Source organism: Dendropsophus ebraccatus, chromosome 1 (assembly GCF_027789765.1).
Source record: "Dendropsophus ebraccatus isolate aDenEbr1 chromosome 1, aDenEbr1.pat, whole genome shotgun sequence".
Classification (NCBI taxonomy): domain Eukaryota; kingdom Metazoa; phylum Chordata; class Amphibia; order Anura; family Hylidae; genus Dendropsophus; species Dendropsophus ebraccatus.
In genome coordinates, this window is record NC_091454.1 from 143179393 (window position 1) to 143199174 (window position 19782).

Sequence of the window (19782 nt, forward strand, 5' to 3'; positions counted from 1 at the left end):
CAGGACTGTAAATGATGCTTTCATACATCCGCAATTTTTGGAATATAATCCGCAAAAAATTAATCTGTAATGCATCTGTATTGCATCCATCATCCATATTAAAATGATTACTCATTCGTACTTTTTATGGATTTGCGGACGTTGTGGACATTTAATCGGTAAAAGTTATGGCTATAGAAACCAAAATAGCCATATGGGACAATCTTTGCTGCAATTACAGTCCCCACTTTAACTTGTCAGTAATTTTTGCGGGTTGCAGATCTTTAAATTACGGACAGTGTGAACAGCCCAACTAAAAATATGTGGCTCTAAATATGTACGTAGTTGCGTAACAGGTGAATATAGTCTTGTCTGTCAGGCTCTGTTCAGAAGCTGCTATTGCATTCCCTTATACTGTCTCCTCTGTGTCATTTTTATAGACAATACAGCATCACCTAGAAACGTGTGTGTGTTAAGACAACATGATATTGTAACATAGAGACAAACAGTAGTGGTATTTAAGTAAACACAGTGAGGAAGCATGAGTACAATATACATTTGCTAGAACACTTAGGGGGAGATTTATGAAAGGGTGTAAATATACACCTGGTGTAACCTGCCCACAGCAACCAATCACAGCTCAGCTTTCAGCTCTGGTAAAATATAAGAGGAGCTGTGATTGGTTGCTGTGGGCAATTCACATCAGGTGTATATTTACACCCTTTCATAAATCCCCCCCTAAGGGTCCTATTACACAGGGAGATTTGTAAAGATAAACGATCGCAAACTAGATTTTATATCGATAACCTGAAATCGTTCACCATATTACACAGAATGATGGTTGTTAGTTAAGATCGTTACTGCGATCATTATTGCGATCGTAACTATGATCATTTATTCCTTCTGATCCCAGCAAAACAATGAACAATGTGCAATTACACTGAACGATTAGTGAAAAAACGTGGAACTTGAGCGAATGAATGTGGAATTACAGTGAACGATTAACGATAATTTTAGGTTATGATCTAAATCAACGACATACAAACGATCGTTGCCTGCAATTACACAAACGATTATTGTTCAAATTTGAACGATATAACGATTTTTTGCACAATAATCGTCTCGTGTAATAGGGCCCTTAGATTCAGATGTAAATAAACAATCAACGACATGCGAACGATTTTTCAATCGTTGCCTGCAATTACACAGAACGATTATCATTTAAATTTAAATGATAAAACAATTTTTTTGCACGATAATCGTCTCGTGTAATAGGGCCCTAAGGAACCTTGATGTTCAAGTAGCTTTATGAGGGTGAAGCTGCCTGATACAGGCTGTGGTTAGTGGGTTTGGCTAAAGAATGAGGTAGGTGCACTAGCCCTTTAAGAGACCAAGATTTTGCCAGCATACACCCTAGGGGCAGAAGAGGAGTCTGCAGTGATGGCAGCAGGAGCAAGAAGAGTTAAGGCACAGAGAGGCCAATGGCAGGCAACATTGTGTCTGCCAGGAGGCACAGCATGCCAGCAGAGGTGAACCACAAGATAGGTGATAAATGTATGATTGCTGAGACTGCCACTGATCAGGAGAATGGTGGTCTTCAAGTACCAAGTATGAATTGAATGATAGTGTACCTTTATGCCGATTGGAGTGATGTGGATAGCCGAGTACAGTGTAGGGCTATTGTTAGTGCCATGGACATTAAATGCATTATTTTTGCTTCTTTTCATTTTTTTATGATTTCTCCTTTTTTTTTCAATGAAAATTTCAAGGGCTTTGAAACCTTAGTTTTAACCATAGTATTATGGTTTCACTTTACAATGATTTCATCATTGTCTTCCTGGAATATTGTATGAAGAGGGACCAGTGTACATTGAAGAATATATAAACTTGACAGCCCCTTTAAGTAAAACATCAAGAAGGTTTCACCACCAGCACAAACGCAGTTGTTATTTTTTACTGTAAGAGCAGTGAGACTATGGAACTCTCTGCCACATTATGTTGTCATGGATGATTCTGGATCAACGCAGTAGGGTTTCTGTAGGAAGGACATGATGGACTCTAGTCTTTTTTCAACCTTTTTAACTATGTTACTATCAGCCAGACATTACAGTCATTTTAAGAGAAAAGTTATTATATTTATTTGATCAAGAAGAGTGGTATTTTGTACCATTTATGTTTTCTATTCATCTAGGATGGTATCTCATATTAGGTATTTCTAGTATATGTTGAGATGCACACAGATTTGTTTGGAGTTGTCTATTATAGGACAAAAATTATATCACAGACAAATACAAGTTATTCCTTATGTCTTTATAATCTATATCATTGTGCTGTCTGTATCTGCTGCACATCCTTCGTGTGTTGACAGTGATGTTTTTTTTGTCACAAGCGAGACATTATACAATGTACACTCATGCTGCATCAGGTTAAATGATATGGCTTTCTGCAGATTTGAGCTATATCAAGTATGATGGACAATATACAATACTGTAACAAGTATTCAAGCATCAGAGAAAACACTGAAAAAATTCTAAACATGTACCTAGCGTGTATATTTTACAGAATATTCTATCTATGTCCTCATATTCCTCATATACTCTTTAGCCCTATTTAAATTTCTATATATCTTACATTCTTTGCAGAGCCTACCATTGATGTATTTCAACCATCAAACAGAGAAGACTTTGGACTTGGGATTCAGTTAAAAAAGTAAGTATTGAGCTAAGATGGGAAGTCGCTAGGAAGAAGCATCAAGGCTTAAGGAGAAACCATTGATATTATGAGTTCAGATTAGATTTCTTTCTTTCATCCTTCCTCTTCTATCTTAGTTTTCTCTCCTTCCATTCAATTAAGTCTGTTTTTGTACATTTTTTACTTTCCAGCCTTTTCTATTTAAGTCCTTGATTATTTTTAATTCAGTGAAATTATTATTTTTTTCTCTTTGTAGGATCTTGTCCCTCTTCTCCTCTCATCAATGGCGGTATCTCAGTAATGAAGTTTTACGTTCCCAACAAGAAAGAAGGTTGCGGTGGCTTAGAGTCAGTGGTAGCATTAAGAGATTTAGGGCTGGACTAAGCATCTTCTCTCCAGTACCCAAGTAAAAATTCTATATTTCTCTCCAGCAACTATTTGACATCACATTTTTGTCTCAGAAATATCCATCCCATGTATAATATGAATGTTCCGTGTTGTGTTAGCTGACTTTTAATTTGTATACTGTATGTGATTGTTTAGTTTCTTTCTGGGAAACTCGGCACTCACCAGCAAGTATAGTAGAGCTGTTTATTAAGCAAAAAATGCACTGTTTGTATCTTGACCATGGTGTTTGCCGAATAAAAGGATCTATACTTACTGGTGAGTGCCGAGTTCCCATTTCTTCTTTTAAGAGTCTATTTTTCATTTAATCACTGTTGCTGAAATAATCAATATTTATTGTATCAATAGCTAAAATACTATAAAACAGTAAAAAGGAATCTACAAAAAGTAAAATGCGGGGACACTGGGGTCTGCTACTTGTATATCTAACAGGTGTACTGTATATATAAAGTATAGGCTATTTTCCTACAGTGTAAAAATAAGGACAAATAATGGCCATTGTTATTAAAGGGGTTGGCACTTTATAGCAATATAGTTCAATGTACAGTATATGGCTAGGTTCACACTATGTATATTTGAGGCTGTATGTTTGAGGCTGTATAGCAACCAAAACAAAGAGTGGATTGAAAACACAGAAAGGCTCTGTTCACATAATGTTGTAATTGAGTGGATGGCCGTCATTTAATGGCAAATATGTGCTGTTATTTTAAAACAACGGCTGTTGTATTGAAATAATGGAAGTTATTTACCGTTATATGGCGGCCATCCACTCAATTTCAACATTGTATGGACAGATCCTTTCTGTGTTTTCAATCCACTCCTGGTTTTGGTTGCTATGAGGACCTGACATGAGGACCAATACAGCCTCAAATATACATAGTGTGAACCCAGCCTAAGGCTGGGTTCACACTACGTATATTTCAGTCAGTATTGTGGTCCTCATATTGCAACCAAAACCAGGAGTGGATTAAAAACACAGAAAGGCTCTGTCCACACAATGGTGAAATTGAGTGGATGGCCGCCATATAACAGTAAATAACGGCCATTATTTCAATAAAACAGCCGTTGTTTTAAAACAACAGCAAATATTTGCCATTAAATGGCGGCCATACACTCAATTTCAACATTGACTCCCCTCCTCCAGGCTGGGCTGCCCATAAGATGCTGTCCATAAGATGGCCAACATGGAGCAGCATGTGACCATGCCCACTTTCTAGTGTCCACCACTGAGCCTGTATATGGAAGACACTGAGGGTGGGGCATGGTCACATGCTTATCCATGATGGCAGTTGTTTAGCAACAACGGTCGTTATTTGCCCTCATTTTTACATTGTGTGAATGTAGCCATAAACTGCACCCCAAAAATACTAACACAAAGTTTCAATATCTAAAAGTGCATACAATACATAAAGTACAATGAGTCCTACTACCACATATCACAGTACTTTGCTCAGTATTTTGGTCAGTTTTTTTTTTAACCAAGCCAGGAGTGGTTTGAAAATACAAAAATTGTGCAAATCTTTCCACTATAGTATTCTTCTGTCGTTTCCACTTCTGATTTTGGCTACAAATACTAACCAAAATACTAATGGAAATACTGACCCTTTTTCCCTTGACTGACTCTCTTATGAGTAGTTTAATTGCCTATGCCTTACACTAATTGAAAATCTATTGCAGGTCTCCCAGTTTCCCTGGGGTCCAGGATTCTGCAGTCCGGAGTAGTTTGACAGGAACAGATCTTAGAAGTGGTCTTGCAGGGACAGATCTCCGTGTCCCCCGTCTCATGAATAGATCAGTTTCTTGTACTCTAAGAAACCCTAAATCAGAACTGTATGGGAGTCACACAACTACAACACAGGTGAGACATTCAATAGTCTTTGTAAAGTCTGCCTGGGTAGTTTACCCTGATAGTTGTAAGTTTAAGTAACAAGTGATTAAAGAGAGATAAAATGCCTGTTATAAAATACCTATGTAAAATTACAGTAAATCATAAATTACTGTCATAAGGGAGCCTCTGTGAATTTTATGCCGCTTGTGGATTGGGCAGCATGAAACTAGTGACAGGTTGCCTTTAACCCCTTCAATGACCAGAAGTCATTGATGCATGGATGTCCAAGTCATATTAAAGGGGTACTCCGGCGGGGGGGGGGACTTTTTTGATGGGACCCCGGTTCCAGCAGCGGGTCCCGCATCACGGCGCTTCGGTCCCTGGTTCCCGGCCACTTCCTGGTGTCGGACGCCACCCGAGACGTTACGTCTCAGGTCCGCTCAGCCACTCAGTGAAGGAGGCGGGATCTGTGTCAAGTCCGCTCAGATCCCGCCTCCTTTACTGAATGGCTGAGCGGACCTGAGACGTAGAGTCTCGGGCGGCGTCAGGCACCAGGAAGCAGCCGGGAACCGGGGACCTGAGCACCGCGATGCGGGACCCACCGCTGGAACCGGTCCCATCAAAAAAGTGCCCCACCGCCGGAGTACCCCTTTAAAGCAGTGCTCTCCTCCTCACTTTCTAAGAGACGCAATTAATAAACTAATACATTTTTAATCACTTTTAGGCTGGGTTCACACTACGTATATTTCAGTCAGTATTGTGGTCCTCATATTGCAACCAAAACCAGGAGTGGATTGAATACACAGAAAGGCTCTGTTCACACAATGTTGAAATTGAGTGGATGGCCGCCATTTAATGGCAAATATTTGCTGGTATTTTAAAACAACGGCTGTTGTATTGAAATAATGGTCGTTATTTACTGTTATATGGCGGCCATCCACTCAATTTCAACATTGTGTGAACAGAGCCTGTGTTTTTAATCCACTCCTGGTTTTGGTTGCAATATGAGGACCACAATACTGACTGAAAAATACGTAGTGTGAACCCAGCCTTAGGCTGGGTTCACACACAGTATATTTCAGGCAGTATTTGGTCCTCATGTCAGGTCCCCATAGCAACCAAAACCAAGAGTGGATTAAAAACACAGAAAGGGTATATTCACACGGGCAGGCTCGCAGCGAGATTCTCGCTGCGAGCCCGGCAGGTCCTGGCAGTTCCCATACACTACATACTTGCTGCGGTCTAGACGACCGCAGCGAGTATGTAATTATACCGCCCTTAACCCCTTCTGCTCCCCCGCTGTAAGCATACTTTACCTGTCTTTGCTGCACGGGTCCGGCGTCCTGCTCTCCCGCCCGACCAATTAGTGGGCAACACACTAATTGGCCGGACAGGAGAGCAGGACGCCGGACCCGTGCAGCAAGGACAGGTAAAGTATGCTTACAGCGGGGGAGCAGAAGGGGTTAAGGGCGGTATAATTACATACTCGCTGCGGTCGTCTAGACCGCAGCAAGTATGTAGTGTATGGGAACTGCCAGGACCTGCCCGTGTGAATATACCCAAAGGCTCTGTTCACACACTGTTGAAATTGAGTGGATGGCCGCCATATAACAGTAAATAACTGCCTTTATTTCAATACAACAGCCGTTGTTTTAACATAACAGCAAATATTTGCCATTAAATGACGGCCATCCACTCAATTACAACATTGTGTGAACAGATCCTTTCTGTGCTTTCAATCCACTCCTGGTTTTGGTTGCTATGAGGACCTGACATGAGGACCAAATACTGCCTGAAATATACTGTGCGTGAACCCAGCCTGAATAATTTTTTTCCCTGATATAAAATTTAAAAAAAATCAGCAATCCTGGTATTTTTTCTCCTCTTTTCATTTACACTGTTCATTGTCCGAGAACAATATCATTATATTTTAATAGATCAGACAATTTTGTATGCTATGATACCAAATATGTTCATATATATATATATATATTTGTAAAATGGGAAAAAGGGAGGTTTCATCTATTATTAAGGGAGGGGTTTTGTAGTTAAAAAAAATATATTTAAAAAAATAATAATTCTTTAAGTCACCCCAGGGGACTATTATATGCAAGCATTAGATTGCTTATACTGGTCAATGCTTTGGTATTGCATAGTATTGATCAGTGAAATTGGAACTCTGCCTAATGCATACTCTAGATACAGATCACCAATATAACAGGACGGAGGCAAGTATTTCTCCTCCATCTGTCAGGAAGAGTATATAGCAATGTATTTAGGACAAAGAGACAGAGTCAATAATACGGAATGCTGAAAAATAATAAAAATAATGGATTGTCAAGGTGTATATATATATGTTAGACACTGGTCTACAATATATTTGCAGCTGCCTTATAATATAACATGTACATGTGTGGAAAGAAAAATGTTTTAGCCAGATTGCAGTGCTCTATACTACATTACCTTCTGGAAACTCTTGATGGTGGCTTAGGACTCTATAGATATGTACAAGTTATCTTAATCCGATCATTCCCTGCAGGTCAGTGGACATTGTAAGACTGTTCCGACTCTGGAGTATGGATTTTTGGTGCAGGTGAGTTGCCAGCAATCATGTTAAATTGTGTGCGGTATTTTAAATGCCCATTTTGTGCCTTCCTTTATTCAGTCATGAACATTTTTATTCTCATCCTTTGTCATTACTTTTTGGACTTTTCAACTCTTTTTTGTATCTTATACTTGTCTCCCTTCTATAGATAATGAAGTATGCAGAGCAGCGTCTACCCACTCTGAATGAGTATTGTGTAGTGTGTGATGAACAGCATGTCTTCCAGAATGCATCTATGCTCAAGGTTGGTCATTTTTGGTATTAAAAATGTGATTATTGGATCTCTTGTAGAGTTTACCTTTTTGTTTTTCCTGTACATCTCTTTTTCATATCCTCTATCTTACATCCTGTAGCCTGCAGTGTGTACAAGAGAGCTCTGCGTCTTCTCTTTTTACACTCTGGGAGTGATGTCTGGGGCTGCTGAAGAAGTGGCTACAGGAGCTGAGGTAAATCTAAAATCATAATTCACATTATGGCTGCCTTTGTTGAGTGTCACGGCCGCGGCGGCGTCCGGTGCTCCGGGCCACCGCCGCGACCTCCCTCTGTCCCATGCAGCTGCCGGGGTCCTTGTGCAGGGACCCGGCGCTGCTACATGTTCGGCCCCGGGGGGCGCCTTACCTCGCCCCGCTCCTGTCTCCGTCTGTGCCGGCCGGCGCGCGCGTCCCCGCCTCCTAGGGCGCGCGCGCGCCGGCTGTCTTAAATTTAAAGGGCCAGTCCGCCCCTAATTGGTGTTGCACTCAACCACTCCCTATAAATTCCTACCCTGCCCCACTACAGGTGTTGGAGCCTCTATATGCTTCCCATAGCGTTTGGCCCAGCTCCCTGTTGTTCCTGACCTTAGTCCTTGTCCCTTGTTCCTGTCTTCAGTCCTTGTCCCTAGTCCTTGCCCGCTGCCTTCCCATTGTTCTGAGTCCTGTCCGCCACCTGCGAGCACGTCTACTATCCTCTGCCTGCACTCTGCAATCTCCTGCCTACTGCTCCTGCCACGCCTCGCCTGCCGTCACTAGCAACCAAGCCAGGGGTAGCGGCCTGGGGGTCGCCTGCCGCAGCAAGTCCATCTCGCCTTGCGGCGGGCTCTGGTGAAAACCAGCGGCCCCTTAGACTCCGCTCCCTGGTGAGGTTAGTGCCATCGCTGGTGACGGTCCAGTGGATCCACTACTCCAGGCGTTACATTGAGTACTAAGAAGAAAGAAAAGAGCTGTGAAGGTCAAGCCTAGAGCGAATGGTTTGCGAGAGAGATCCCAGCTTCCTTGGATCTAGAGGGGGAACCTGATGGGAATCCAGTTGTTTTATAAACCAAAGTGGAAGAACAAGGGAGGACCAGCTGAGTCCCACCCCTGCTTATGTCTATGCTTCTATGAAAGTCTACAGATAAACTTTTTTTAAATGTCTTTTGTAGGTTGTTGGTCTGCTGGTTGCAATGTGTCGAGCTGCTCTTGAGTCACCCAGGAAGAGTATTATATTTGAGCCATACCCTTCAGTAGTGGATCCAAATGATCCCAAAACACTGGCCTTTAACCCTAAGGTAAATAAATACTTTTCATAAAAATCACAGTGCTTGTATAAAATGGCAAGCTCTAACAATAGATAAAATGTACATGTACAATGTTTAAAATCTAATGCTAATCTACACTTATATATTATCTGATAAAGAAAGCAGGTTAATTCCAAGCCTACAATAGTACTAATTTAGCTACTATAACAGCAAAACAGTCTGCTGGCTTTCCCACAGCAACCAATCAGAGCTCAGCTTTCTTATCTTATCTCTTTGATTGGTTGCTATGGGAAAGACAGATCATTTTGTTATTGGACAGTTTTTATTTATTAACACCCCCTCTTTCAGTGCATGTCAGCAGATCGTTGCCTTTAAAAATGAAATATTACACTAAACAATTATCGCCAAGTGTGGCCAATAATCGTCTGGTATAAGCTGACACTTTTTAGAATTCTCTCCCTTATCATGAATGACAGGATTGCAGTGAAAGGTGACACCTGAATATAGATAAGGTAGGATCAGATCATTCACAATTAGTGATGTCACAGCTCACCTTCCATCCCTGCACATTGACCTCTACAAATGGCACAGGGCATGCATAAAAAACTATTCGACATAAATTAAATGGTCCCCTCTAGACTATTAATTCTCTGTCTAGGGGACAGATGTGTAAAGCAGATCCTAAAAGCCTTTAAAAGCAACTTAGACAAGATCTAAAAAGAACAAGTTTCAGTATCTGGCCCCAACGAGTAAAACAAATCTAGGTGATGCATTCCATTTACAGGAAATTTATCACATTTAAGGCTATGTTCACACTATGTAAAAGTACGGCCGTTGCCATTGGCAACAACGGCTGTACTTTGTACGGTGTGGAACATTGCCTTATCTGCTATGGGATCCCGGCCGGAGCGTATACACATAGTATACGCTCTTGCCAGGATCCCATACGGCGCAGCAAAGGACTGACATGTCACTTTTCTGCGGCCGCAATTCAATGAATAGCGGCCGCAGAAAGACCTGTCAGTTCACACAATAATGTAAGCGGCTCCAGCTGCAAGCTTCATTAGGTGCTGTGTGAAGTTCTGATGTGGGCGGCGCATCAGAACACCGCAGTACCGGCCGGGATGATCTTTATATACATAAAGGATGATATTATATACATAAGTATTATATAAATAAGAGTGGTCCAAACATGTAAAACCTGATTGTTCAGCCCAATTTTTTCAGCATAATGTTCTGTATTGTCCTTACGTTAAGTGTTTCATGTGACTCAACCTGGTGGCATAGGATTATGTATAAATATAATATCCAAGAAATGAAATACTAGTGTTTCCATATGCATGTTATATGCATTCTATAATTATAATTAACATGTGTAATGGTCACTTAGAGGTCAAACAGGATACATTAGTTCAGTAGCGTTCTCACTGACCATGAACATTAAAGTGGCTAAGAGCGTAAATAACCACAGGAACCTAATTCCAATCTTAGAGCTGACCTTTAACTCTGGGAAGAGTGTACTGCAGCAGGTGGATTACAGCTACAGTGTACATCCGACCCTTAAACATGATTGTAGTGACAACTGTGGTAGTTAAATGTCAGAGTTCCTGACCTAGTCCTTCTTCATTTAACCTTGAGCTAAAAGGTGACCTTACTATATCAAAATTAAAATGATCCATAATAAAATTAAAATATTAATAATTCTAACATCCTATCACGTCAGTACACATATACTATATTATGGAAAACACAAATAACCATATTTTGAACATAAAAAAAGTTCAGTGCTTTTTGCGCCAGGCTTATAAATGTCCCTGCATTGCCATCTACATAGATCCTGTGCGCACTGAGGTCCATGCATGCGCACAAAGTGCAACCTATGCCAGGTTTCCTTAACATTCTTCCACTGGAAAAATGCTAAATGTGGCGCATGCAGAGTTTGCGCCCCCTCTGCATGCTGCTGCATTTCCTGTTACGCCCCTCTGGCGCAATCAGCGCAGAAAGCCCACTTGCAAATAAATTATTTGCAAAACAAGCATTTGTTTTGCAAGACCAGTGACTGTCACTGATATTGATATACAGTTATGATCAGTTATGAACATGATAAAACCTCAAAATCTGTTTTGGAAAGGCTTTCCTTCTTCTTCACTCTAGGGCTGATTTGAGTGCTAGGAAAAATATATTGGGCAATACAATATGGTGTGTAAATAAGCCCTAAGGGGGATTTCTCAGGATTGCCAATCTTAAAAAAATGTTTTGAACATTCTAGCAAAGCAATATAAACCCATACCCTGGTAGTTTCCACACTGTAGAAACGTCAGTAATAGAATATATTGCACTCCAACAATGAATACAATAAAGTAACTGTATTACGTTTATGTTTACTGCAGAAGAAAAATTATGAACGTCTCCAGAAAGCCTTAGACAGTGTTATGTCAATCCGGGAGATGACCCAGGTAAGATAAAAAGGGAGCTTGTTTCATCTTCTAGGGGAACAAGTAGTGAAAAGATATAACAATTTTAAGGTTTTTTTTTTTCTTCTAGGGATCATACCTGGAAATCAAGAAACAGATGGACCGCCTTGATCCTTTGGCCCACCCCCTTCTACAATGGTAATGCCATGTGCCATGTTGGGTTTAATTATACTGTACCAATGTATTTATCATGCATACAGCTGTCTCTAAATATCTATAGTTTTGGTGGGGTCTTTTAATGTATAGTTAAATAAATTATGAATATATTGGTAATGTGCATATATGTTATTTATTGGTTACTAACACAATGTCCTGTACAATTGTTCTTTAAATTATAGGTAACAGTTTGAGGTATAAACATTTATTTGTTACCATATAGACAATTATTTTTCTTATTTCAGGATAATCTCCAGTAATAGGTCCCACATTGTAAAATTGCCCATGAGCAGGGTAAGTACTTGATTAAAATCTGCAGTCTATATGAGATTGTACTATGAGCTAATGTAAAGAAAACACTTTAGAATGTGGTATATTTGTATTTTAACTCAACTCTTCATTTCTTTATTGTACAATATGTTATTTCCAACCTTTAATTAGCTCTACTGATTGAAGTTGATCATCTCAGAGAGTTCCAGTTGTCATACACATTAGGCAAAGGTTGGGCAGTGCTTCCAATGTTTGCAGGATTGACAAGTAATACAGTGCATATAGGGGCCTGGCTTAGCTCTGCTAAGTGCACATGTGTATGGGGCAAGCTAAAGGTCTGAACATATGTATGAGCATGGCACAGACCGTAACTGGAGAATAACTAGGTAAAAGTTCTATACATATGTTTATACAATCAGTATAGAAGCATAGCCATGTTTATACTGCACTGTATATGGACGAAGCCATCCATAGCCATGTCCTGTTAGTATGTTAGTAAAAATATATTTATATATACAATACAGTGGTACCTCGGTTCTCGAACTTTTTCCCCCCCAAGAGCTAAAAAAATATAATGCTCCCAAACCTAGCTCGCCTTACTCACCAAGTCCCCCTGAGTATTTTGAGACGTCTCCTATCTTTCTAGCTGCTGCTGTTCCTGAGTTACAAGTTTTTCTAAAAGCCTATCTCTAACCAAGATAGGGAACTACATTTCCCATCATGCAATGCTTATGCCTGATGATGGGGAAGTAGCAGAGCTGAGACAATGAAGGAGATGATGACAGTGTAGCGGTGCTGAGATGGCGGTGTCGATGTAGCAAAGCTGAGTTGGGGATGAAAATGTAGCAGAGCTGAGTTGGGGATGACAATGTAGCAGAGCTGAGTTGGCGGTGACGGTGTAGCAGAACTGAGTTGGGGATGACAATGTAGCAGAGCTGAGTTGGGGATGACAATGTAGCAGAGCTGAGTTGGCGGTGACGGTGTAGCAGAGCTGAGTTGGCGGTGACGGTGTAGCAGAGCTGAGTTGGGGATGACAATGTAGCAGAGCTGAGTTGGCGTGACGGTGTAGCAGAGCTGAGTTGGGGATGACGGTGTAGCAGAGCTGAGTTGGGGGTGACGGTGTAGCAGAGCTGAGTTGGGGGTGACGGTGTAGCAGAGCTGAGTTGGGGGTGACGGTGTAGCAGAGCTGAGTTGGGGATGACGGTGTAGCAGAGCTGAGTTGGGGGGGGATGGTGTAGCAGAGCTGAGTTGGGGGGGACGGTGTAGCAGAGCTGAGTTGGGGGAAAGGTGTAGCAGAGCTGAGATGGCACTGACCGAGTAGCAGAGCTGAGATGGGAAGTGCCGCGGCTGAAGGTGGTGCCCCATGGCTGATTACGAAGGGGGGGTGCCACTTGGTGATCGTGTGGTGGAGGGGTTGGGCGGTGATCGCGAGGTCGGGTGCCGCTGGTGGTAGGAGGCGGAGCTTGCCGCAGGCGATTGCGAGGGGCGGGGCTTTTCACGGGCGATCGCAGGCGGCGGAGCTTGCTGCGGGCGATCGCGGGGGGGGGCGGAGATTGCCGCAGGCGATTGCGGGGGGGCAAAGCTTGCGGGGGGGGGGGGGGCGCGGGTGAGTGCGGAGGCTATGCCGCGGGTGAGTGAGGGATGCCACGGGTGATGGGGGGGGGGGCGGTTGGTTGTGGGGCGGGGGGCTGTGTGCTGCGGGTGAGTGCTGGACGGTGGGGAGGCTCTGGACACAGGGGGGTGAGCTCTGGGCTGGGGGTGACCGGGTGGCTGCTGTTAGAGAGGGAGACAGTGACAGCTGCGCTCATCACTGTCTCCCTCTCTAACAGCAGCCACCCTATCAGTGTTCTCAGTCACTTCACTGTGCTAGGACTGAGGACACGTGATGCCGTCTCGGAGGGTGGGGGCCAGGAGCAGGGAGCGTGTCGGGTTGGACTAAGGTCTGATGATTCTTTGCAATCTGTGGGGGTGAATGCAGCTGGATAACAGCAAAACTGTGCAGAATCCTTAATACATTGATATTGGAAAGATGGAAAGCTACGGGTGGGCAACATATTAATGCAAAAATAAACCGAGCAGTGTCTTCCCATAGGAAATAATGTAAATGTGATTAATTGGTTCCAGCAGCCACCAATAATTACCTCAGTAACTGCTCAGTATAATCACTACAGTACAGTACAGAACAGAACTATACTGTACAGGACATTAAACATAAGAAATGTTCATTAGAACCAGCAATTATAGTACAGTAGTCACAAACTCCTCACCCATTCTTTACTGTATAGCGTCCCCCCCATCCAAGCACTGTAATGTATGGGAGATGGTGGTGCACTGCCTGTACTACTACTGCACTGTATATGCCCTCCAGCAGTCTTATACAGCACTGTACTGTATGTGAAGCTTCACCACTGCTTAACTCGCCAGGTACAACCCACCATCCACGCTCTCAAAAACATTAGAAAAACGTTCGAAAACTGAGCAAAGTTCGAATTCCAAACACTACTTCTGGGTAAATTTGCGTTCGAATACCAAGCAGTTCGAGTTCCAAAGCGTTCGAAAACCAAGGTATTACTGTATATATATATAGTGTATATTACCAAATGAACTATATTTATGACCTATTAACTACATTTCTTCATCCTATGACACTTGGTTCATCAGTAGGCATTTACATGGTTGTTCAGTTCGCGGTGCATTAAAATAACATACATTTGCAAATAACTTCATATAGTTGATTGGCCTGTTATAAAAAGGACAGCTGTTTCTGTAAATTATTTTAGTTTTGAAGCCAATAGATTAAAATCTGTTGGGGATATTTATCAAACATGGTGTAAAGTGAAACTAGCAACCAATCAGATTCCACCTTTCATTCCTCACAGACTCTTTGGAAAATAAATGGTGGAATGTGATTGGTTGCTAGGGGCAACTGAGCCAGTTTCACTTTACACCATGTTTGATAAATCTCCCCCACTGTATGTTTGTTTCTTAAATTATATTAACTATTCCATTGCATTGTACAGGACATGAACATTTTAACTTCTCAGAGAGTAAAACAGGTCATACCCATAGAGAAAAGTCCTAGTCTGCCAAATTTGGCTGGATTGGCAGTGATATGTATGGGGATCCCCCAACCATCCCCTCAATGTTGGAGAAAAGCAGGATTGGGAATGCTGGACTTCAGCATGCCTGATCCTTTGGTCTTACAGGTGAAAGCTTATGGGGTCTGGCAATGAGTTCAGTGCAAAAGTATATGATGGATTTGGGTCATATAGCTTTACAGTTATATTGCTATATGTCTATGGCCATCTAAAATGTGTATTTTCCCATTTCAGACTTTGAATTAAATTTTTTATACTACTTATACGCCTGCCTGTTTTATGTTTTTCTTTTCACCCGGATTCTGTCCTCCATAATCCTGTGGTAGCAGCTGAAGTTCATGCATACTTCACATCAGTTTTTGCTGCTCAGTAGCCCCCCAGCCAAGGAAGCTCGATTCCGAACTGCCAAGAAACTCTACGGAAGCACATTCGCCTTTCAGTAAGAATTAGGAGGGTTGGGAATAACTTAGATAAAAGGATTGGTTGAAAAGATACATTGGGAGGTAGTTAATTGTGCATTATTTGTATACAAAGACACCAATGTCTAATTAGATAGAAAAAACGTATCATGGAATGTAGGCAAGCAAGAGGTGGTGTGTCTCTGCTATTCCTGATGTGATGTCTAGGGAATATGAATAAAGATAAAAGATTGTTTATGGTGAGAGCTGCTGAAATACGTTATTCTATTTTATGAGATCATTGTATAAACTGACTTTCAGACAGCTGAGCACCACCACAGCGTATATGGATTGAGTCTGATTACTTTGAGAAGTGTAGTGCTGGTGTTGGACTTCTATGGACTATCCTCTTAACAATGTATTTTAATCTACTAATTCAGCCCAAATACTCTCCATAATTACCTGCTTGTGCTTATATGCAATGTTAATATGTATAGAAGGCAATATACAGAGCATAGTGCTAATGTAAAGGTTTCCAAACATCTTCAATAACTGTCCTTTAACGATTTTCCTGGGTTCAGCCAGCTTTAGTATAAAATGTATGAGCACCTTAACCTACCTATAAAGTGCATTCACTGTTAGATCTGGCTCTATTAGGACTCTACATGTATGCATTAGTTGTTTATTGCGACTGTTTATTATTTTGTCTCTTTTCAGCGGCTCTCATATTGAGAACTGGCACTCTATTCTGCGGAATGGGCTGGTTAATGCATCCTACACCAAACTGCAAGTAAGTTAGACTCTAGTCAGAATTTTTTTTTTTTTTAATGTTTAACCCGTATAGCAGACTTATGGTTACTTGGAAATGAACTGAAATTGCCATACCAGTTTTTGGGTGGTTTCACGCACTGTAAAATGAAAACAACAGTCAGTCATAAAATAGATATAAAAAGCAGCTGTTGTTTTTTTTTATTTGTTTGTTTTTTTCAATCAAATTTTATTAAGCAGAATAGTATACACCATAGTGAGGAGCATGTCAGAAAATATAGGTCACGCAGGACCTTGCAAAAGCATACATCTGTATAATATGCTCTCAAGAAACAATTAAGTTTTTTGAAATTTTGTGCAGAAGACTGCTAAAAAGATCTAATGCACAGAGTAAGATAGGAACCATGACACAGAAAAAATAAAAGTTTAAAGACAGTAAAACATACTGTGAAGACAAATAAAACCAAAGAGAGACGGTACAAACCAGCACTGCACAAGTATAGAAGAGTAATATATCGTAATATTAGGTGAATGGTAATAATGTGACTATGGCAATGCCTGCAATGCGGGAGAAGGAGGAGGAAAAGAAGAAGAAAAAGAAAAAGCAGCTGTTTTTTTATTCTCAGGCTATGTTCACACGGCGTATCAGACCGGCTGTTCCGTGACCCCGGCCGGGTCACGGAAAGCGGCCGGTCTCTGCCCGGATCATCGTGGCCGGTAATCCATAATCCATCCGGCCGCGGAGCTCTGATGCGGGCGCATTAGCGCGCGCCCGCATCAGAGCTTACCATAGCCCACAGTGAAGCAAGCGGACGGAGCCGCTTGCTTCACTGTGTGAATTGACAGGGCTTTCTGCGGCCGGAATTCACTGAATTCCGGCCGCAGAAAACTGACCTGTCAGTTTTGTTCCGGCGCCGCATGGGATCCCAGCCGGAGCATGTACGATGTGTGTACGCTCTGGCCGGGATCCCATTCAACATAAAGCTATGTCACACACCGCAAAACTACAGACGTAGTTCTGTGTCGAGAACTACGGCCGTAGTTTTACGTAGTGTGAACATAGCCTAATATATAATAATATACCAAATGTATGGAAAAGCAGCCAACACTGCACACATTGCATATAAAACATTTGTAAAATAGGTATAAAAAGTTTCTTTTCAATCTAATAAATTGTTCTATTAAAGTCTATGGAAAACAGTCTTTAAGATGAATTACTGAATCACCGATATAGATAGTATAGCTTCTGTTTTTATATAGAATTCACTGAACAGTTACCACAAGAAGCTTTACAAAGATACTCAAATTTATTTACAATTTATTAACAAATTGACAATTATTATTTTTTTTTTACAAATATCCAAAGTTTACTTACCTATCCTCGTACCTTGTAGTGCTGCTCTCGGGTCCAGCTAACAGCCACCAGCCACTTGTGCTGCTCTTCCAGCTGCAATGTCACATACCCAGCTGAGCGATTGCTCACTGCTGTCACTGACTGGCTGAGTTGGCAATCGCTCCGCTGGACTGTGGCATTTCAGCTGGAAGATGCGGGTATGTGACATACCTAGTTTCCAGCCAAAAATGACAGCCGCCAGCCTTCTGTGGGACCTGGGAACAGTGCTACAGGGGCCCAGGAACTGGTAAGTATACATTGTTTATTATCTTCCCCCACACACACACACACCCTTTCATTCTGCTTTTTTTTATTTCACAGGACTTCTCTATTAAATGTGCCGTAGCCGCTCGCTTAGATTATTAGATTTTAGAAAATGTCGCTTCTTACACCCATTTTACATCAGTTTTTTTTGTTTTTGTTTAACGGTATCCATTATTAAATAAATAATTTATAATGGTATTAGTGCACATTGAGAAACTGTAATTTGAGTTGACTGTGCTTTATACTTGGCCTCACACCTACTTTCTGCTATGTAGAAACATATATACTTTGTAGTGAAGCTCATTTAGCTACTAACATAAAAACTAAAAAAAAACATATAAACCAAAAAAAAAGCAAGAGAGAAAGAGAGACTGGACATTCTAACAGTAGAGATTAATCTATTTCTTCCAATATTTAAGAACTTATGACTGTCAAATGATAAGTTACAAACTATTCTCTAAGCTCAAATTGTGTTTACAGTTGCACGGAGCAGCATATGGAAAAGGGATATACCTTAGTCCCATCTCCAGTATTTCATTTGGATACTCAGGTAGGTATTAGACCAAAGATATGTACTCGTTGTTGCAAACAATTTAGTATTGTATGTCTATTTCTAGAACCCCCGATGACCTGATTATGTAGTAAAGTTTGCAGTGAGAGTTATTTTAGTTATTCTATGCAGGTATGGGGAAGGGGCAACATCGGATGCCATCAAAGGATGAGCTGGTGCAAAGATATAATCGGATGAACACTATTCCTCAGGTAATATGAAATTGGTATTCAGCAGGGTTGAATGATCTACTAAAAAATACCTATCAGGGCCCAATTTTGTCCAGATGTCTTTGACCCTTCCGGTTTGACCCTTCTGGTTTGAACTGTGGGAGCAAGTCATAGCCCTTCATTCAGAGAGAACCTACAATAGACCACCTAGATTTTTTTTTACTGATTAGAGCCAGATCCTGAAACATGCTCTTTTTAATAATCTGTTTCTATTTTCTTGTATTTTATTTTTTATAAATTTTGTACTACATTACTAAGAGGGTTGCCATGTTGCCCGAACTGTATTTAACTGGTTTTAGTGATGTTGGTGGAGAGACGGGTGAAACATATTGGATTTTTACTGAACGACCCTATTGTTCTTGGGAGTGATAAGCCAGCAGCAAAGCTTCAGAGATTTATTTTATAGGGAGGTTGGGAGAAAAAACTGTTGGATGACCCAATGTTTTGCCAACAGTTATTAAAAATGTCTGGTCACCTTTGGTTACAAACTGTATTATAGCCCAAGGGATTGTTAAGACTAAAGGGTTTACCATAGCAATAAAAACAAAATTGGGCCCGTGCAGGCATTATTTTATTCTATTCCACTGCTCTGTCGAGAAAACTTATTGCCCCTATTTAGTCCCTAGTAGGGGAAGAGGGTAGTATAAACCTCGGAAGTGGCTGCACAGAAGTGAATCCCTGTGTAGACTCACATAACCCATAACAAAGTGGTTTGATAAGAGCTGTACGCCAAAATACATGCAAGACACAAGATGAAAAGTATTTATAATAGTAATAAAGTAGTCTGTCAGAATTTTATGCAGATTATAGTTATATAAAAACTGTAGACTATAGACTATTCTGTCCTATAAATAATTTTCTTTCTTTTCTCCTATCAGACTCGATGTCTCCAGTCTCGTTTCTTGCAAAGTCGGAATCTCAACTGCATTGCACTGTGTGAAGGTAATAAATTAGTTATCTGTAGTACTTTGTGATGTTTTGAAGAATATATGCAATGAATCAACTAAGTGTTGAATATGTTACAATATTTACAAAGACTTTTCTTTAACAATAATGTTTTAATTTGTCACAGCCGCGGCGGCGTCCCGTGCTCCGGACCGCCGCCGCGACCTCTCCATGCAGCTGCCGGGGTCCATGTACAGGGACCCGGCGCTGCCACTAGTTAGGCCCCCGGGGGG

At 41.2% G+C, this 19782-nt stretch overlaps 1 protein-coding gene across 8 annotated transcripts in view; it reads left to right on the forward strand.

The window, feature by feature from the left end:
• The window catches only part of PARP6 (poly(ADP-ribose) polymerase family member 6), a 64746-nt gene that overhangs the window by 40161 nt on the left and 4803 nt on the right, over positions 1-19782 (forward strand). For 7 of the 8 annotated variants that reach the window (XM_069980995.1, XM_069980937.1, XM_069980946.1 and 4 more), the window contains exons 7-21: positions 2622-2688; positions 2927-3076; positions 4753-4933; positions 7443-7496; positions 7657-7752; positions 7862-7954; positions 8908-9033; positions 11394-11459; positions 11548-11615; positions 11879-11927; positions 15328-15440; positions 16117-16189; positions 18305-18374; positions 18507-18586; positions 19483-19546. In XM_069980995.1, the coding sequence (XP_069837096.1) occupies positions 2622-2688; positions 2927-3076; positions 4753-4933; positions 7443-7496; positions 7657-7752; positions 7862-7954; positions 8908-9033; positions 11394-11459; positions 11548-11615; positions 11879-11927; positions 15328-15440; positions 16117-16189; positions 18305-18374; positions 18507-18586; positions 19483-19546 (1350 nt within the window). The remainder of the gene's footprint in view (positions 1-2621; positions 2689-2926; positions 3077-4752; positions 4934-7442; positions 7497-7656; positions 7753-7861; positions 7955-8907; positions 9034-11393; positions 11460-11547; positions 11616-11878; positions 11928-15327; positions 15441-16116; positions 16190-18304; positions 18375-18506; positions 18587-19482; positions 19547-19782) is intronic. The other variant, XM_069981002.1, reaches the window with a different exon arrangement.